The sequence below is a fragment of the Pogoniulus pusillus genome, chromosome 1, assembly GCF_015220805.1.
Source record: "Pogoniulus pusillus isolate bPogPus1 chromosome 1, bPogPus1.pri, whole genome shotgun sequence".
NCBI classification, from domain to species: Eukaryota; Metazoa; Chordata; class Aves; order Piciformes; family Lybiidae; genus Pogoniulus; species Pogoniulus pusillus.
In genome coordinates, this window is record NC_087264.1 from 8,420,206 (window position 1) to 8,439,400 (window position 19,195).

The following is a 19,195-nucleotide window of genomic DNA, read 5'->3' on the forward strand; positions in this document are numbered from 1 at the left end:
CACAGCTACATTTACACACCCTGTACTCCTTCATGGCAATGGGCACTCTCAACCAGCACAATCCTCCATGACTGTGACTGCATCCTACTCCTCCACAATTCTAAGTGGTCCTACCTTGTACCCACATAAACCCACAGCTGTGGGTTGATGAAGCATGCATATTCCTCCATTGCTACGTTGTTCCTCCCCAGCATCACTTCTTGCCTGCATGTGCTTGCACCACATGTGCTCTTCTATTCCTGTAGGTGCATACAACCTGTGCAGTCTTGTGTGAGTGTGGATGCAGGCATCTCATGTGCCCCACCAAGGCCAGGACTGCACCCACTCCATGCACTTCGCCATAGCCCTGGTGAGCAGTCACTCCTCTGACACCGTGGGTGCATGCGCCCCCATCCACTTACATGCAAAGGGTAGGTGCACACACCTTGAATACCCCTTTGTGGCTGCAGGGAGCGTAGGTACCCCACTCGTGCTCGCCTGCGACTGGTAGACCACCCCTCCCCTTCCCCACCCTCTACCAAAAGGACAAGGCAAAACGAGCAAGGCAAGGCCGGACAAGGGCTGTTGCTGCTGCCCGCCGCCCTTTAAGAGCCGCGGCGGGAGCGGCGCTGGCCCCACCCGCCGGCCGCGGGGCCGGGCCGTCCCACTCATTAATATGAAGGCGGCGGCAGCGGCGGCGAATGGGTAATGAAGCTGTCACTCCGGCACCTACTTGTTGGGTGTCCGCGGAGCCGAGGCGCACAGAGGGCGAGCGGAGCCCGCGGGAGGGGAGCGGCGGTGGAGCGCTCCGGGCGGCCCCGCTGGCAGCCCATGCCTTGCGCCCTCCGGCGCGCTGCGGGCGGCTCCCCCGCCGCCCATGCCGCGAGCAGCCGCTGGTCCGTGGCTGGTGGGCTCGCCGGGCTCCTCTGAGGCGGCCGCGCGGAGCAGCAGCAGGCATGCGGGGCGCCGGGCGGTGGAGCCGGGTCCCCCGCGCCGCCGCGCTCGGCCTGGCGCTGCTCCTCGCCTCCTGCGTGCAGGTAGGGGAGCGCGGGGGACTCTGCTCCCGGCTGCGGGCTACGCGTCTCTCTCTCTCTCTCTCCCTCCCTTCCTCCCCTCCAGTCCCACTATGCGCGTTATCTTCTGCACATATATTTATAATATTTATATATGTGCGTGTGCTGCCGTGGCAGGGTTTAAACCCTCAGCCGGCGAAAGTTGGAGGCGGGGAGGCGGCGAGCGCTCGGCGACAGCCCTGCACTCCCCGCGCTGCCGTCCGCTCGCGGTAGTAACGAAGCTGTCTCCCCTTTGATTTTTATTTTTAGGTGTCCCGGTCCACGGGCTATTTCGAGCTGCAGCTTAACTCGGTGCGGAATGTAAACGGCGAGTTGTTCAATGGGGAATGCTGCGATGGCATGAAAAGCCCCCAGAACCTGGACTGTACCCGGGACGAGTGCGACACTTACGTGAAAGTCTGTCTCAAGGAATACCAGGCCAAGATCACTCCGGTCGGACCCTGCAACTACGGATTCGGATCTACCCCCGTTCTCGGTGGAAATATTTTCTATTTGAACAGCAACAAATACTCCCATCAAGGCAGAACTCCCGAGACGGGCAGGATTGTTATTCCTTTTCAGTTTGCGTGGCCGGTAGGTTGATGATCGTGTTGTTACAGTCCTCTTTTACATTCGTCTTCCCACCCTCGAACCCGCGCTAGTTCTGCAGCGGCTGCCCACTCCCCCGTTAGAAAGCTGGGCGAGCTGCCGGTGCGCTGCCCGGGCGGGGCCCGTCGCCTCCCGAGTCTGCGGGGTACAGCCGACGGAGAAAGGTGTGGGGGGATGTACTCGGATATCCCCCCACGTAGGGCCATGGGAACGCCGACAGCATTGCAAAGGGCTGTCGGCGGCAGGGGCGTGCTGGCGGGGGTCGGGCCGGGAGTGCCGGCGCAGGGAATAGGTTGCAGAACGGTGTCTGGCTGCGGACTAATGGTGTGACGGGTTCCCGGACCAGTTGTAGGTGCGGCTTACGGGCGAAGAAGATTAAAATAATGAAAGTAATTGCGGACATAACGCACACGAAAGACGAAGCCCGACGGCAGCAGCGCAGCCCGGGCTGCCGACTCCGGGCTGCTCCGCGCACCGCGGGGTTGTCCCCAGTAGGGGGCGCTGCCGGGCGGCATGCTGCGCAGGTGGGGGCGCGGCGCGGGGCGCGTGCCGCGGCTCGCGAAGGGCGCGAGCTGCCGCCCCTCCTGGGGCGCGGGCGGGGCCGCTCGGCGGCGGCGGCGCGCGCGGCGGCCGTTGGTGCTGGGGCTGTGGTGGGCGGGAGCTGCCGGCGCCGCAGGCGGGCGTGAGGAGCGGGGCCGCCCGCGTCCCGAAATAAGCCGGCCCTCGTACCTGCGCAGAGCTGAGCGGAGGGGGGCCGGAGTAACTTTGCTATAGGCGCGGGAATCGGTAGAGAGATCACGAAGCGTAGTCGTGCCCTGATCCTGTGGGAAACCGGATCCATGCCTTGGAGGCGGCGGGAGATGTGGGCGTGTGTGCACGAGACCCTGGCACTGCCCCCTTCCCGCCCTGCCCTGCCCTTAGGGTCTCGGGGGTTTTCAGTGGCTCACTCTTTGTAATCTGTCGCCTCCTCTCCCACCTTCCTCATGCGCCGCTTGGCTGAAGAGGTACATCGACAGACGCTGATAGCTAATGGCCGTCTGCGTCCTTGTCGGACGGGGGCACTGACTTGAGCTTTTCGAGTGTGCTAGGTGCGAAGCAGGGCCCTGTGCTGGGGCGGGCTGGGGAATGGTGTGCGGGAGGAGGAAAGGACGGGCTTCCTGCCCAGCTGCAGGCAGGTAGGATCCTGCAGGTAGTTTCACAGCTGTTGCTCTCGGCCCTTCCAACTGGGCCACGGGGTGGGAGCTGGCAAGTTGAGAGGCGCTGAGGAATGAGGATGGTGCAGTGCTCTAGCTCAAGAGGAAAGATGAGTATCGGAAGCCCCAGTACCTGCGTGTTGCTCGGCACCTGGTGACTAACAGCTGAAATGGCCCTTGCCGACCTCTCAACATAGGTAGCTCGCAGGATGTTAACCACAAAACTCGTACCAGGAATGAGCAGGGGAAAAAAGGCTTGGTTTTATTTCATGCTAAAGGAATCGAATCCCTATGAATCTCTTAACTTTCTGTGGTTTCGAGGCCTTTCCAAACTGAAGCTTGTATATCTGAAAGTAAGAACTGGTTTCTGTTTGAAGGTAGGGATTTTACTGGAGTTAGGTAGTTAAAGAAATGGTACAACAAATGAATTTCTTTTTAGGGAGGCATTTACATTCTTGTTTCCAAGTTGTAGTGCTTTGCCTTTTCTTGATCCTGTGGTCTGTTGAATGTAGAAAGGTTCCTCTTAACAGGTAGCCAATACAATCAAATTGAGGGTGTTTGGAATGCTGTTCTTAAGCTACCAGATCAGAGGGAGTATCTAAATTTTTTTTCTCTTTATCCACCATTTAATGCAGGCTTCATGAAATCATAAACTCATCATAGGAGGTTTTAATAATATTAACACCTCAAACTTTATCTGCATGAGGAGGTAAAAGAAGCTTGGCTTCCACTTCTGCCAATTTCCAGTGTTGCTACTTGAAACAAGAGGAGAGTTTTAATAAGCCTTTCAATGCAGGTCTCTAAGACCAGCCTTCTTTGGATTTTCTCTGTTGGAATAAGCACATTCCTACCTTGCAGCTGCCGGATATTGTTCTATGCTCATCAAATCCTAAGAAAGCCCTGTTTGACCTACCTCTTGCAGGTAAATTACTGCAGCGTTTCAATGTCTGCTGCTGTTTCTTGTTTCATTGCCTCTGGCAGTTTAAAGGACTCAGGAGTCTTTGGTCTGTCTTTTCATTGCAGTTTTTGCAGCAAAGCACCCTGTAATATATTTAAACAGCGTCGCTCAGTTCAGTGGGTGGCTGGCTGATTTTTTTGAAAGGTTTACTGAATGCTCTTCCTGCCCACTCTCAATTCTAAAAATAAGTTGTAGAGTAGTTGTGCTTTTAAAAGCAGTCCCTGTATTGCAGTCTGTGATGCACTTATGGAAAAGAAGTCCCTCTTGTATCTTGTAGCTGCATCTTGATCTGTGAATGGCCAGTCCAGAATGCATAGCATCTTTGTCACAACTGTACATGAGCTGTACTAACTCTGCAAGGAGAGATTTATTTGTAATGCCTGTTTAACATGAGAGGTTTTTGAAGTAGATGGAGTCCCTGGCTTAGGTTTCAAAATTTTTATTGAATAGTATTCTCTCTACTCAAGTTTACAAACAAGACCCAACAATGTAGGAGATCGTCTTCATGTGACATTTGTTTTTTTTCCCAAGCAACAGCGATGAAATTAGCATTCCTTTACTGAATAAATGACTAAAGAGAAGCAGAAATTTTGTCCTTGCTTAGGAAACAAATTTGTCTTGGTACTGGCAGTGAGTAAAGGACTTATTTCAGTTGTTCTAGATTGCGGTTTTAAAAATGAGAAATCCAGCCCTAGTGAAAGCCAGTACTGCTATATTTTGAGTTCTTAGTGAACCTTCTTTGAATGACAGCTTATTCACTTAATGAGACTGTGTAAATTGCTCAAGGGAGTTTTTTTGATGTCTGATATTGCAGTGTCCTTAGCTAGCAGTAGCTCTAAGGCAAATAGTCTCTTGAAAAGCATTTTTTGGTCTTGATTTTATTGTAATGATTTGTTTTTTATTTGTTTTACATGGTCAAGTTTCACTCTAAAATTTGAACACGTGGTTCTGCTGTACAGTTGCAGTACTAGAGTTCAGTGGCTTCCACTGTTTGATGCAGTGTCAGTTACCCAGCTTATTCCTATTTCCTGTCTTTTTAAATATCATTGGTCTGATCTCTGATTTGCAAGAGGAGCTTGGGATAGTGCCAAAAAGTTCTTAAAATTGCTACCTTGGGATACATCATCCATAGAAATTTGGCAGTGGGAGAGGCTGAGGAACAGCTAGAACAATACAGCTGTCTCCTTCACCCACCTACCTTACATTTTTTTTCTTTGACTCCTGATGTGAAACTTGAAGTTTAATACTCATTTGAGATTAACAAACAACTGATACAAATAAAATTGCAAAGAAGATGGAAGAATTAAAGTAGCTTTGAAGAATCAATTCTGATGGTTTAGACAATTTTGGTTTATTAGTCTTGAGTGTTTTCCTTGCACAAGCCTGTCTATTTAGACATTGGAAATTCTAGAAATACCTTGCAGTGTAGTATTTATCAATATGAATTACGTTATTGGCAGAATTGTAGATTCAGATTTAGATTAGATTTAGATTAACTGAATGCTGCTTCTGAATATGATGTTTGAAAGTTACAAGCATCCTTCTGGATGAGTTATATGGAACTATTTTTCATACTTCTTTGCAAGGTGACATGAAATGGAGTTATGCCTTTGTGGTTTTTCTTTACACCCTGTTCCTTCCCTCAGGGAATTCACAACTTTTCCTGCACCGTAAATATTGATATGTCATCCATTATTTCAGTTTAATTAGTCATACAGAGGAATTGTTCTGACTAGTTGTGAATGTTGAAATAATGTACTAGAGGATGCATTGTTCTCTTCCCTTTGCTCCTCTGCTTTTTGAGACTGCAGTGTGACTGACAGTGTGGTGTATGCATAAGTGTAGTGTACTTGGAGCTCCACAGATGAACTTCAGTGTTCAGGCCCGTGGTGATAAGTATCAGAAACAAGCAATTTCACTGCTCTTTTGTCTTGGTATTTATCTCGGCTCTGTATACCTATCTGAATAAAGGGTATTGAACGTTCAGACAGCCCTCACAATTTGCATAGGTAAAGAGTACTTCCTTTACTAGAATGTGGGGAACTATTTTTGTAAGCACTGATCTTTTCCTATTTGAAGTGTGATTGTAGCACCTCTCTAGACTTGTGAAGCAGTGTTAACGTTCAGGTAAAGTGTGAAAGTATATCAGTTTAATATTCAGGCTCTGTGTTGAGTTTCGTCTATGTGCAGTCTGCATGTGAGCCTTGTCCAGATGCCTGTAAGGATTCAGTCTAAAACATACACAGGAGCATGAACCATCAAATACATAAAGCTGTTGAGAGTGTAGCTTGGCTGCAGCAATGCATGATGAATTTCTTAGAAAGCAGCCTCTCTTCTCTGAAAACTTGAGCGGAAATGCTCAGCCTTACAGCTTTACTTACTGAACGGGTACAGTGTTTTAGCGCTGTCATCTTCAGTATAGAATTCGACATCAAACTCTCTCAATCCTTCTAACTTGAAAAACAAAGGTGATTGGGCTGTGGAAGGCCTTGGGGTGTGTTATCTGGGATCCTTGGTACCTGTAGGGAACTAGATAGCTTGACTGTAGGAAATCTTCTTGCCTATTCTCATTTAGCCCATAGTCTACAGTTGGTTTGCCTTCTGTCTTAACACAGCTATCCCTACTCTGTGGTCATGATCTTGAGGATTTATAAGGAAAACATCCTGGATAAGATTATGCTGTGCTCTCTGATAGAGTAAGCATGCAACCTGTCAGCTTGAAGGACAGCCCATCATGATGGATATGCTTAAATTAAGAAAGCTAAAGTTAGGCCATTTAGCAGTAGGAAAAGTGCTTGTTCGCAGTCATACTTGAGGAACAGTATGTACATTTTTTTCATGAAAAAGATCAGAATTTCACAAATGAACCATCCTCAAGTAATACAAAGCAACCTTTATCTGTAAGTTCTCTGCTTCTCTAAATCTCTCTTTAAAAGAAGTATGTGCAATAGCTGAGGACAGGGAATAAGAAGTGAGAGCAAGACCTTATGGCAAAATGTAAAACTAATCTGGTGTAGTAGAGACTTATAATTCACATCTGTCACACCTCCTTATCAGATGAAGGCAGCATTGAAAAAACAACGTGGTTGGTAGCCATACATTGTTTAACTACATAAATGCTTAAGTCTCATTTGCCAGCAGCCTAACTCTTTTTGCCCAGGTAGAAGGTTCTGCTGATAGAATAAATCTTTCTTTTTAATTCTTGCCTACTTTCCCCCTTCTATCCTCTGCTGCTGTGGAAACCAGCAACAAATCTGCATCTTAGTTTGACAAAATGCCTGTAGTCCTTGTGCTTGTAAAGCCTTCCCCCGTCTGTTGCAATTCATGGACAGATGCATTGTGGATCAGAACATGGGTCCATATTTCCTCAGTCTTAGGAAGTAGATCAGGAGATTACATGCTTTCACCTGATGACTACTGTATTTGCCTTCAAGGTTTTTTTTTATACGAAAGGTTGAAGGACTGATATGTTATATAAATGATACCCCTTCAGTTTCAAGTTACACAAATGCGAGAAGGAGCTTGCAGGTTTTGTTACACGCTTTTCTAAAAGAAGGTGATGTTTTAGAGATTGCCTAGCAGTGCTGGATAGTGACAACTCCAGCTGATTTCAATAGCAGCTGCAGGTGTCACCTCTAAAAAAGAATCAAGGCCTTAATGGGGAGCACTTCGGAACCACTATTTGAAAAAAGGATTTATTATTGGTATGCAGTGTGTGCCAGCAACTATTTGCAGCTTGCCCAGAATAGAAAGCCTAAAGACTTAAGTTTCATGTAACTATAGAAAATCTGTCTTCTAATTTTAAGCAGAAATCTTCTTTGCATTCTTAATCTTTCACAGATTGTCACTAAATCTAGAATTTAATTTCTTTGAAATAAGTATGCCTTAGAGGACAATATTCTGTAACTATTTAAGCTCATAGACCTTAAAGTTCTGGGGGAAGTCTGAATGATCAGATAATAAAGGACATCTCTATTCATATTCCTTGAAAGATTCCTTAAATGCATGCTTATTTAGTCAAAACACTCAGACTGAACTCAAAACTTAAAAATGACCTTCCCAGGCAATCGTGCAATTAGACACTACTTGTCAACTTCTGAATCTTTATTCTGCAAGGTGCTCCAGCTAGCCTGTTGGGTGAAAAGCTGCACTCTGAGCCAGGCAGCTGGTGTGGGCATTAATATCTACTCCATTTTCAGTCAAAGCTTTAAAGTAGTCAGGATTACTCTTACACAATAGGATGTGAGCTGAAGAAGAGGTCAAGGTAGGAACAAAGCACATTCAATACACCACAGTGTGATGAAGTCTTTGTAGCAGTGTCTTTGGGCTCTTTGAAGATGCTTTAAATGCTGTTTTGTCAAAAAAAAAAATCTGCATATGAAAGATAAGCTACTTATAGCTTTAATCTAAACAATATGATTTATCTTTTACATAGGTGGTTGGGGTAAAACCATAATTGAATGTGTTTATATTAAACTTGATGTTTGGCTTGATTGGGCTGTGTTCCCACTGCATTGCTGAGTTTGAGCAATCTTGTGAAGTTCAAGGAAGTCTGCTGATGTAGATGTTGAGAAGCTTTGTGTTTGATGCTACTGCTTGTAACTTGCTTGTGCAAGTTCAGTTTGCTTTAAGTTACTGTTAGAGTTCATTGTTTGTCAGCAGAAAAGCTGCAAATAATTCTGTGAAACAATAAATGCGAACCAGTTACATTTTCTGGATGTCAGAAATGATTTAGTGCTGTTTAAATTTGTTTGTCGTAAATCAGTTGCCATAAAGTTTATCTTGTATGAGAAGAATTGTACTTGAGACAGATGTGTGAGGTAAATGATGATGGTTACTTTCTTTTTATTATTTTCAATTGTGCTGTCCCTATGGGCTGGTGGCTGTTAGGCTCCGCTTTCAAGTGATATACCATCCAGTCATTACATGTAGGTCAGAATTGAGTAGAATTCATCCTTTCTGTGTAGTCTGGCTCAACTTATTTTTTCTATAGGTGTTGCTTTGGCTGAGTGTTGGCTCTGAAATACATGATATGAACATACCTTAGAAGTTATGAACTTCATAAGGCATCCGCGATCGTATCATATACTTAGTTTCTGCAGATGGCTTACTGTGTGCCTGAAAGTTTCCCTCCCTCCTCTTCTGAAAACAAGGCCAATGTTTTGTCAACTCTATAGCCTTGCCTGCTCTGGTTAGAGCTGTATAGCTTCCTGGAGAGACTAAAAAGGTAGGATTGCTTTTCCTGATAGCTCATCAACTTGCTTTCCCTTGATGCTCCCCAATTTTAGATGCTAGTAGTCCTCTGATCTGGAAGAAGCCTGGGAGTATTAATGTGGAAGGTGAGGGTCTACCTCAAGGAGTGAGGAATAAGGGTATACTGGCATTCCTTTGGATCCTCCATGCCTAGCCCGATGCCTATGCAAAGGATCGTTGTCATTGATCCTTGGCAGTAACTTTCTCATTCTCTTTATCACTCTGATAGGCCTTGGATGGGCTTCTTGCCAAAAAAAAAAAAACCAAAACACTCTGACTTCTGGTTAGTGGCTGTAGAAAATTGATTGCTCTTTGGCTAGAGGTGACCCGTCTACAGTATGGTTTGTGGCTTTTGAGATGCATCTTCAGCTATCATGTGAGACAGGAGGTATAGGTTTAGCTTGATCACTTCCCCATATCTCCAGGGTTGGGGAATGAACCACTATAGAACCTCAGAGCTCCTGCCTTCCTGTTGGGAGGAAGACAGCTGAAGGGATCTGTGTGATATCTCTTGTGTAGGTCTTCTTGACTTGGCAAGGACTGTCCCTCCCTGATTGAACCATAGACTTTTGGTGCTTTTCCTTTCTGCATAAGGAAAAATACTGTATATAGGACATCATTCTTAAAGATTAAGTGAAGAGTGTCATGTATCTCTTGATAACATAGTTGAGCAATGAAGCTGGACTAGGGCTGAAGAGATTATTTTTCAATTACACAGGTTCCTTTGGAATCTTTTCCTGATCTGATAGCCAGACTTTTGCTGAAAGATACTTGATTTTAGAAGTTCAGTGTGTGCAACATAAATTTTCAGAATCACCAGAGATTTGAATATTATCCAGCTCTCAGATAAGTGTTTTGCTGAAATGTCCACTGCTACTTTTGATATTGTTTTTTCTTGCAATTACATTTGGAGAGTGTTTGAGTCCTATAAAATATTGTTGTTTAAGAGTTGGGCTATAGGTTTATCTTCATTAACCTTTATTACTAGCTTCATTTTTTTAGAGTTGTACTTTAATTTTGATTAAAAAGGAGGACATTAAAAAAAATTCTTATATTAATTGCTGTTTCAGATACTACATAAATTGTAAAAAGCATATTTGACATGAAGATCTTCTGACAGCAAGTGCTAAGAGGAGCTCTCAGTTGAAATACATAGTAAGCACAGCTTTTTAACTGACTTTGAAATGACCGTTTGTTCCTCAGTAGCAGTTACAATGCTGTATTAAATGTAAGGGGCAAGGCATTTCAAGGCTAAATGACAATCCTAGTCTTACTTGATTAGAGCTTGCAGAGGTTGCTAAGAAACAGCCTAATAGTCCTTGAGTAACCAATTATATGTCCCTTGGACAGATGCACAGGTGCTCATTCTCTGAAATTGTTAACTTTTTTTTAATCTGAGATAAGACTGGAGTATTAGAACATAAACTGCAATCTGTTTACCTCCTGCTTTGGGCTTGAAAGACCTGACCACATATATATCTTCTTTTCTAGCAGGATGTATTCTGGTGGGGTTTGTTCAGTACATTACTATTTATTACACTTAAATTGTTCTTGCAATGCCTCTTCTATTTCCAGATAGCCTGCTAGATCTCTTATCACTCCTATACTTTCTAGTGCTCTGAACATACCAGCTTAAGTAACTATAAGTGCCCATCATATGAATGCTAAGCTTTACATTTCTGGACTCCAGGAAGAAGGCAATATTAATGTTGCTGCAGGATCCTGCAGTTGGATACAAATGCTTCTTTTAGGTAGAGCATCTTTCCTCGCCTCTTCTGAAGCAGTTTGTATGTACAGATTGGAGTTACATACTTTATGATAGGATTCTTTCAGTCTCTTTTTGTCCCTTGAATGTATAATTCTGTTTATAATTCATGTAAAGTTGAAATATCTACCTTAAAGCATAGTCAGTGCTTCTGATGTGGAAGGTCTGCGATTCCAGCTGGAGAACTTAAATTCTAACAATGGATCTTGTTCATACTTAGAAGGCTTGACTGGCATGTCCTTCTAAGCAGTAAGTCAAGAAACATGTAAATGTCTTAATTAATGATCTGCTTGAATCAAGACTTTTTTGATTCTGTTTAATGTTCTCCCTATTAATGGAGAACAGTTTTATTAGTGCTCCTTTGGTAGTCTCTGCTGATGCTTAATATATTTTAGAAACCCTTCTTTTCATAACACACCATGTAAAACAATTGTTTTGGGGTGCTTTTGATAGTTCTAATCCTCTATTGTGTTACAATAACATGATTTTCCTTATTTTTACTGTAACTGTCCACATATAATCAGCAAAGTCTAAAAGTGAACAATTAAGAGCAAGTATAAACTGTGGTGTTCCTCTTTAGTGACTGTTTTTTGTACACATCAGTAAGATACCACCACCTCCTGTGCTGGTCAGAAACTGTTCTTTAAACTACATGTTTATGTATAGACCCAAAATGTTGTAGTGTTGTCTGTTGGAGAAGTTTGTAAAACAGTATTGTTTCCGTGATTCATTCACACAAATGTTGCCCTGCTTCCTTCCCTTCCTCCCTTTCTGATAGAAGGAAACTGAAGTGTTTAGACTATGTTCTTCAAATGCTGGTTGCCAAATACTTAGTGCTGCTGCAGTGCCTTCTTAACATTTGCTGTTAAGCTGTGGTAACTTAAGGGCTGTGTGATTTATAGCTTATATTCACTTCTGTTGGTGGCAGTTTTTCAGAGGGTCATTTCCAAAATTCCTATCTCTGTTCCTAGGACTGCGTGTCCTGGACTTAACCTGTGGACTATCAGAATGTAGTTGTTTTAGGGCTTAGATTGAGGAGCAAACTGTTTCCCATCAACAGATCTTCTAAAGCTGTTCATATTTACTCCCAGATCAGGGAAATTGTGTGGTAAATAAAATAAGCTTTAGCTAGCAAGGAAAAGATAGTCTTTACTTGTGGCATCTTAGTGATAATGTGTTTGTCCCTAAGCCCTTAGGAAGCATTTGTGAGAGTTGTTACTCTGTGAAACTTGAACTTGACAAGGACTTTGGGGAAGACAGAAGAGTCAATGGCAAATGGAGTACTAAAGAAGCTGGAAAATTATTCATTACTACGTGTTAGTGAGTTATGAGTCAAGCTTTGGACTAGAAAAAAATGTTAACGTTGGCTTGCTTTAGGTAGCTTCTTTCTGTTCTCTATTGATACTCATGAGGAAAGCTGTAATGTTGGTACCCACCAAAGAAATAAGCAAGGGTCAACAATGAAATGAAGTTGAAGACTTGATTTGATAATTAATCTCACTTTAACTTCCAGATCCATGTTGGTGGGAGAATGATTAAAAATAGGGAGGCACTCTGAATTCACTTGCTTAGAGCAAATTTGCAGGGCATGTGCCTGCTTTCAAAGGTTGTTCCATGTACTTTGCAACACTTGTTAAAAGTCTTTCCTTCCAAAGGTGTGACAGATTGTGGATTTTGTTTAATTTGTGATAATACAGAGGGAGATCCTCTCCAGTTTGCAGTAATCTGAATAATATGATGAGGCTGATCAAATCTTAGTTGTCATGTATTTAGATAGCTTGCAATTGTACATTCCATTCACTGTTGTATGCTGTTCATTTCCACCTGTAAGCAGTTGATTTTTAATAGTAATTAAATACAGCATAATGGTTGCTGCTGCAAACAGAGTTTTACTTTAGCCACAAAACACTGAGAATATTCAATTCTGTTGCTGGAATATGAGACAAGCATTTGTTACAACAGTGCATATTTATAAACTTTTTTTCACAACAGTATGCATGCCTCCATGTATATTTAACTAAATGTATGTATCTGTGTGCAGAATCGCTGTTCAATCCTTTTAATCAAGTTTCTTGCATGTGTTGATCCACATGGAAGAGCTTGTACTATATATTACAGTGGTGACTCTTGTCCAGTCTTTCCCCTGTAAATTTATGGAGGACAGCAGGATACAGATACAGCTTTGGTTTTGTCTGCAGTGTTGTGATACAGACAGCTGAAGAGGTTGTAAGTAAAGATGAGCAACTCTCATCTTTACTTACATCTCATTTCTCTTTCTCTGCCACCCTCTGGCACATGCAGTAATTCAAAACTGAGTTGATGTTAAGTTTGGGGCTGAAATAAAGGACAGCTTAAATGTGTTATGCCCTTTTTGTGGACTGATGATGCTTTTGATACTGTGAAGAAACATAACAATCTTGTGCCAATGTGAAGTTAAAATTGACTGAAACCATAGTGCAACTTGCATAGGAGTAGAACCTAGACATTTGTATTCTTTATGGCCTATGATGATACCTGTGCTCAGAGCAAACACCACTGGGGAGAAATGGTGCATCTTGTTTGGAACTATAAAAGTGCTTGCTCAGACAGCTGTTGCCATCATTGTGGACCAGCAAAGACTTTGTTTTCTGTGTTCTCTTTAAAATGCGACTGATGCTGTCCAGATAGCTCTAGAGTTGATGTGGTTGAGTAGGACTGACAGGGAAAGTTGAAGAGGACTTAGAAAAACAGCACCCTAATGTCTGTGCTCCCTTAGGAACAGAAGTTGAGTATGTGCCTCTTCTCTTCCTAGGGCAAGGCATCTAGTCTCATTAGCTTGAATTGGTTTTGTGGGCATTTGCTTATTTAAAAACTAGGGGAAAGACTGCAGTGTTATCAACAGCAAACATAAATTAAAATGGTTAAAACTAAAACACTGTTCTCTATTCCTGGGAACTTTGCATGCATAGAAATTAGGGTTATATCTACTTTTTTCCTAGTTTTGCCTGCCTTAGTATGCATATTTCCAATACAAAGTAGAGTGCGTGCAGGTGTTCTGTGTTTGGAACAATAATTAAAGTATGTTATTACATAGTTTGTTTAACTCCCTCTTGACTTCAAGTTGAAATTATAATGATGCATGGCTTGAGGTGCCCTGAGGACACTAATATTCATGCTGCATGGAGGGGAGGAGGAGTACAGTATTAATTACGAGTTAATCTTTGAATTCTAAATATTATCATAAACCAAGTCTTGCACTAACCATTAATGGGTCTCATTGTTGTTACATACACTTCAAAAGAGAAAAATCTAGCTACACTTTCATTAATGCAACAAGAAAGTGTATGTATAATGAACTTAATTTATCTTGGACTTCTTCCAAAACTTTAGGAAAAGAGTAGGACGTGGTTACTTGGTTAGCATCAGGTTTGTCTGAAATGGTTTGAAGATGGTAGCAAGGCTGAAAGCTTCCACTAAAATCTAATAAAACAATGTTAAGATGGCATGCATGGCATTGTACTTATTCATGTCTCCTTCTAAAAGGCTTTTCCCTCTCATTTCATCAATATGTTGTTCTGTTCTTTGCTGTTGCATTAACTCAGTGGATTTCTAGAAACCACTAGGGATAGCTTCAGCTTTGGTGGAGAGAACTGTATGTTAAATAGCTGTAAAGTCATGTAGGTATCTTAATATGTAAATAGTTTGTTTCTTTTTGTGTAATGATCAGGCAAAATGTCTGTTGAACCTTAATCTTGTGACTGTTCATCTAAAATGGGAAATTTTTGTCTTCTGTTTGGTTTTTTGTCCGCTAAATTTGATACTAGCAGAGAAATATATGCTGGAATTGCTAGAGTTTTCTTTTGTTTATAGCTTCTGGTTTAATCTCATTTTCTAATCTCAATTAAAAATAAACACCTTGTACTCTCCCTGAAGAGAATGGAGGGGAGGTCTACTATCTGAGGTTCATTCAGGTCTGCAGGGTTGGCACATGTAGGGCTAATTTCGTTTTCCTTGCTTCTGCTCTGTCAAAAAGAGAAATGAAACCTGGGGAGGATATGCTAGGCTCTCCTGTTTGAGTGAGATGGGCACAATACAAACTGTAGCACTTATTTGGCTACTCTTACATAAAAACTAGGAAGACTTTATTCTTCTTGTATGGTTGTCATATAGCATACCAGGTAGCGTTGGTTTGGTAGCTCTTGTATTTTAAAATACTTCTGTTGTGGGAGCTGGTTGGCTTTTTCTTTACTATCTAATTTCTTCTACATTGCAGAAAGAACAGCTTGCTGATACTGTGCTCTATTCCAGTTTACTTTCCAGAAAACCTCCCTGAAACAGGTGTTAACACCTATATCAAAGGACATTTAAAGATCAGTTAATCACTCTTAGATAAATTATAGCAGAGGGGAGCTGTGCTATTAGTAAGCATGACTGATGCTTCTTTGGGAACAGGTATTTGCTGGTTGCATTGGTTCTTCTATGTTCTGTGGTCATCATTAGCTCTGATCAGCTATTTGAAATAAAGCTAAGTGATGAATAACATGGTTTAAGAGCTATTTTGAAGTGGATTTTACTTTGTATATCATCCTTCTTTATAGTGTTGTTTCTTCTTCCATAGTAGTTGTATTGCAATGCTTTGTTCAGACTTGGGCAATTATGGAAGAGATGGCATTTGGGAGAACCTGTCCTTTTGAGGCTCATTTTCTAAATGCCCAAACTTTTTTATGGGATGCTTGGCCTCTATCGAGCAAATAGAAGGATCATTGGAGATGCCTCCAAGATGGAGACAGACTCTGATACACTGTCTGAGGCACGTCAGAATGTGTGTGGTGGGAAGGGATTGCTTTATGGAGTTTACAGAGTTACTGAATGACTTGTTAGAGACCTGAAGAGAGGTCTTCTAACTGGTGGTACTGACCAAAAAGTTTACAGATTTTTTTCACTATTGAACAGTGTGGAAAAAGTTCAAATAAACCCTAACATAGGTTTACCTCTATAGGTATGGCTCCAGAAGGCCTGTGGTGCCTTCATTCTTGCCTCCCCACCCTTTTCCTTTTGGGCTAAAATGTGTTTCCTGGCATCACTAAAGGATTCTGTTTTTTGACTGAAGCTCTGAATCTATCCTGGGCTGAGCCTGTAGCTGCAGGGACAGATCCAGTGGGCTAAGCAGATACATCTACTGTTTCCCTTTATCAGGAGCACTCTAGGTCTCCATATACAATTTCTAGGAGCATCTTTTAGAAATCTAGACAATTTATCTACCTTATTCTGAAAAGAGTAGATCTACTTCCAGTAGTTTTTGTCTGTGACCTTGAGTAATGACAAGGATTCCTTAAAATATTTTGAAGATGGGTTTATGGTTAGCAGTGCTGCATTTGACATGGTTCAGTTGAGTTAGGGAAACTAATGCATTGTCTATGTTTTTTTTCCTGATTTCTTTTTTAACTCTTCCAGATTTAAAGTTCTAACACTACTTGTTCCTTGTTGCTTAGTACTTCCAAACTGTCACAGATGCTCTTGCCTTCACAGCTTTTGTGCCTGTCATACTAACCTAACCATCCCCCTTCTGTTCCTCTGCTAATTCCCCCAGGAGAATATAGGTGATGTTTTGAAAGCTGCTTTATTCCTTCTTAGAGAGACTGGTTCCCAAGTAACTGAGTGGTCTAGGTTTTAATGGAGGAGGCATTTCTTGCTTGCTTTTCAGTCTAGGGTAGTGGAACTATGATATGTGGCTTAGAGATGTATACAGACTGCAGAATCACTTTCATAGTGGAGTAAGAGTAAATAAGAATAGCACCAGCCTTCATGTATATAACATAGAAGCCATCAGGGACTGGTTTTTGATGATTGTAAATAGAATAGCTGAAGTATGGAGATTAACTGCCTAATTATTTTGATTACATTTCTGTTGTACATTCCAGCATAGTCTTTCCCAAGTCAAAGACTAGTTTTCTTACAGTTGACCAGGATTTTATTGTAAATGTGCTGACAAATTTGTGTGAAAAATTACTATAAAATAGTAAGCTAAGTATTTCACTTGACACATGTCAATCTTGAGATAGTTAATAAATGCTAAATGCTTTCTATATTAGTGCATTTCTCTTATCTTCCCTTGAATGACAATATGTTCTGCTTTGTGTCACCTGACTTAATCACTCTTAAAAGACTGTCTAGGTTGCCTTTTCCTCAGGGGAAGTCTCATAAGCCTACAGCCCTCTAAGCCTTTATTCCAAATAGTAAGCTCTCGGAGTTAATAGCACTGGCTCAGTTTGCCTTTTTTCTGAATAGCATTTGTCAGATCTACTGCTATTGTGGTGTGATTTGGTAATTTTTTTCCAGTATTGAAGAAAGGAGAGTCTTGATGAGATTTTTTCATTTATGACTACTTTTTTCACAGATTTAAATAAGTTCTGAAGTAGAACTATAACTAATTTAGAACTGTGGTTTTGTTTCTCTGGGTTTTCCTGTTTTTTCCTTCAAACATTTCTTGGTCATAATTTTGATTACCCTGGTGTAGATACTAATGGCTGAGGCAGATGTGAAGGATTCTACAGTGTAATTTATTTCTCCCCGCTCACCTCCAATGCTCTTAGTGCCAGCCATAAGGAAAGTCGTAATATTTGCTGAAAACTGAGTTCAGGGAACATAAGCAAATGTTTGTGGAAGGCTAAGAGCAAAAATACAGAAAACTTCACTCTCCCAAACTTTGTTTTCAACCTGGGGACTTCCTGAATTAGTTATGTGGCTTCTGACTATGGCCCTTTAGCCCTTGTCAAGAAGAGAACTGCGGAGCTATTCCTGACCAATACCAGGGCCCTTTGTGTGTCGCAGACTTCCATCCCTTTCTCACCTTGTGTCTGAGGAATTCTGACCAACTCTTTTATTTTTCTTGTGGAAATAATTTTATTCTTTGTTTTATTTTGCTGTTTTTTTCCTCTGGGCCTTTGATTTCTAACATTACCCTTTTGGGAGGATGCTGTTCATTCTGTCTCTTGGGAGAGCAGGAACAGGAGAAGCACACTCCTTCATTCTAAATTCAGTTACAGAATCACAGTGCTGTACACAGAGCGTCCTTTTCCACAGTTGTTTTTTTGCCTCAGTTTTCTAGCCACTCTTTCTAGTCAGAGTGCACTTTCTTACTGACTTCTGAGTATTGAGTAGTCAAGAGGTGGGATGCAAGTGGGAAACAGACCTCTTGATCAAAGAAATTGTGTTGAGCTTCCTTAGCTAGAAACAAGCTGCCTTTGGATTGAAGAGAGTCTCTGGTTATGGAATTGAGACATCACTAGGTGTACATTGTGTGAAACCTTCCTTATCAGTACAAATTTACACTAAGCAACAAAATCACAGTTGTATGTAACTTAGAGTTATATGAGTGTCTCTGAAAACTGGTTTAAAGATGTCCTAAAATGTAACTATTCTGGTCATTAGAATAAAATTAAAATAAAACTTAAGTTTAAATTGATTATTTTTTTCCATGCCCATTATGTTTGCTCAGAAGGTTGGCAAAAACAATAAAACTGTCACTTCTGATGTATTTATAAATCAATTTCTGTTGAGAAATTAACTTGTGGAATGCAAAAGGTGCCTAGAGGTGGCATAGGAAGAAGACTTTTACGTTAGTTTGGAAGTATTTTTACAAAGTTGGTAAATATGGAAGCTGAGTGATGTTTTTCTTTCTTTTTTTCCTGGAAAATCTCAGGAAAGGCAAGTTATCACAGAAAGCCCTTGTACCTATGTAACTAATTTTTTTCACTGGTGTGTTTTTTTGTTGTCTATTTCTGTAAGGAAAATAAATTATTTGAAAGGCAGTCCTATGGTGTTGGTTCAAATTTAAGTGACAGTGGTTGAAAACTTGGACTTCAGAGATGGAACTTAATCTCCTGAGTAGAGCAGAGATGTGTATATGCTGGAATTGGGGTGGGGATGGGTGTGTGGAGTAGGGTGAGGACGAATAGCAGATAGCTATAAAAAGCAGAGTCAGGAATTACTTCTGTTCCATTAGACTAGTATTGCTGCTATCCATGTAATGGTGAAGAGCAGTGCTTTGAAATAGGGGTGAGCTTTTCTAGAACCTTTAACATCTTGTGATCTGAAAGTAGCTAGATCTACTTTTTTCAGATCAAGTTCTGACATGACTACTGATTGGTTACATCTCCTGCAGATTTTCTAAATAAGAAGCTAGGACTTGCTTCTGACACTCTGAAAATTGTTACTGAGTTATTTTCTTCCCATTTAATTAAGGACGATGCTGCACTGTCTACAGCAGTTGTCTGGTAGAGGCCACTGTCAACAGTCAGGGCCAGTACCTGAGGTATTGTGAACAAATACTCTTGGCTCAAAAACATCATTTTTGACAAGATTGAATTGAGGTTTGCTTTGAGTTGTTTCTAGGGTGATAAGAGAA

The 19,195-nt window shown here is 41.9% G+C and overlaps 1 protein-coding gene across 1 annotated transcript in view; it reads left to right on the plus strand.

Moving 5' to 3' along the window:
- The first annotated feature begins 680 nt into the window (after positions 1-680).
- Positions 681-19,195, plus strand: part of JAG2 (jagged canonical Notch ligand 2) — a 68,751-nt gene continuing 50,236 nt past the window's right edge. The window contains exons 1-2 of the mRNA XM_064160642.1: positions 681-1,016; positions 1,302-1,625. Coding sequence (XP_064016712.1) covers positions 681-1,016; positions 1,302-1,625 — 660 coding nt within the window. The remainder of the gene's footprint in view (positions 1,017-1,301; positions 1,626-19,195) is intronic.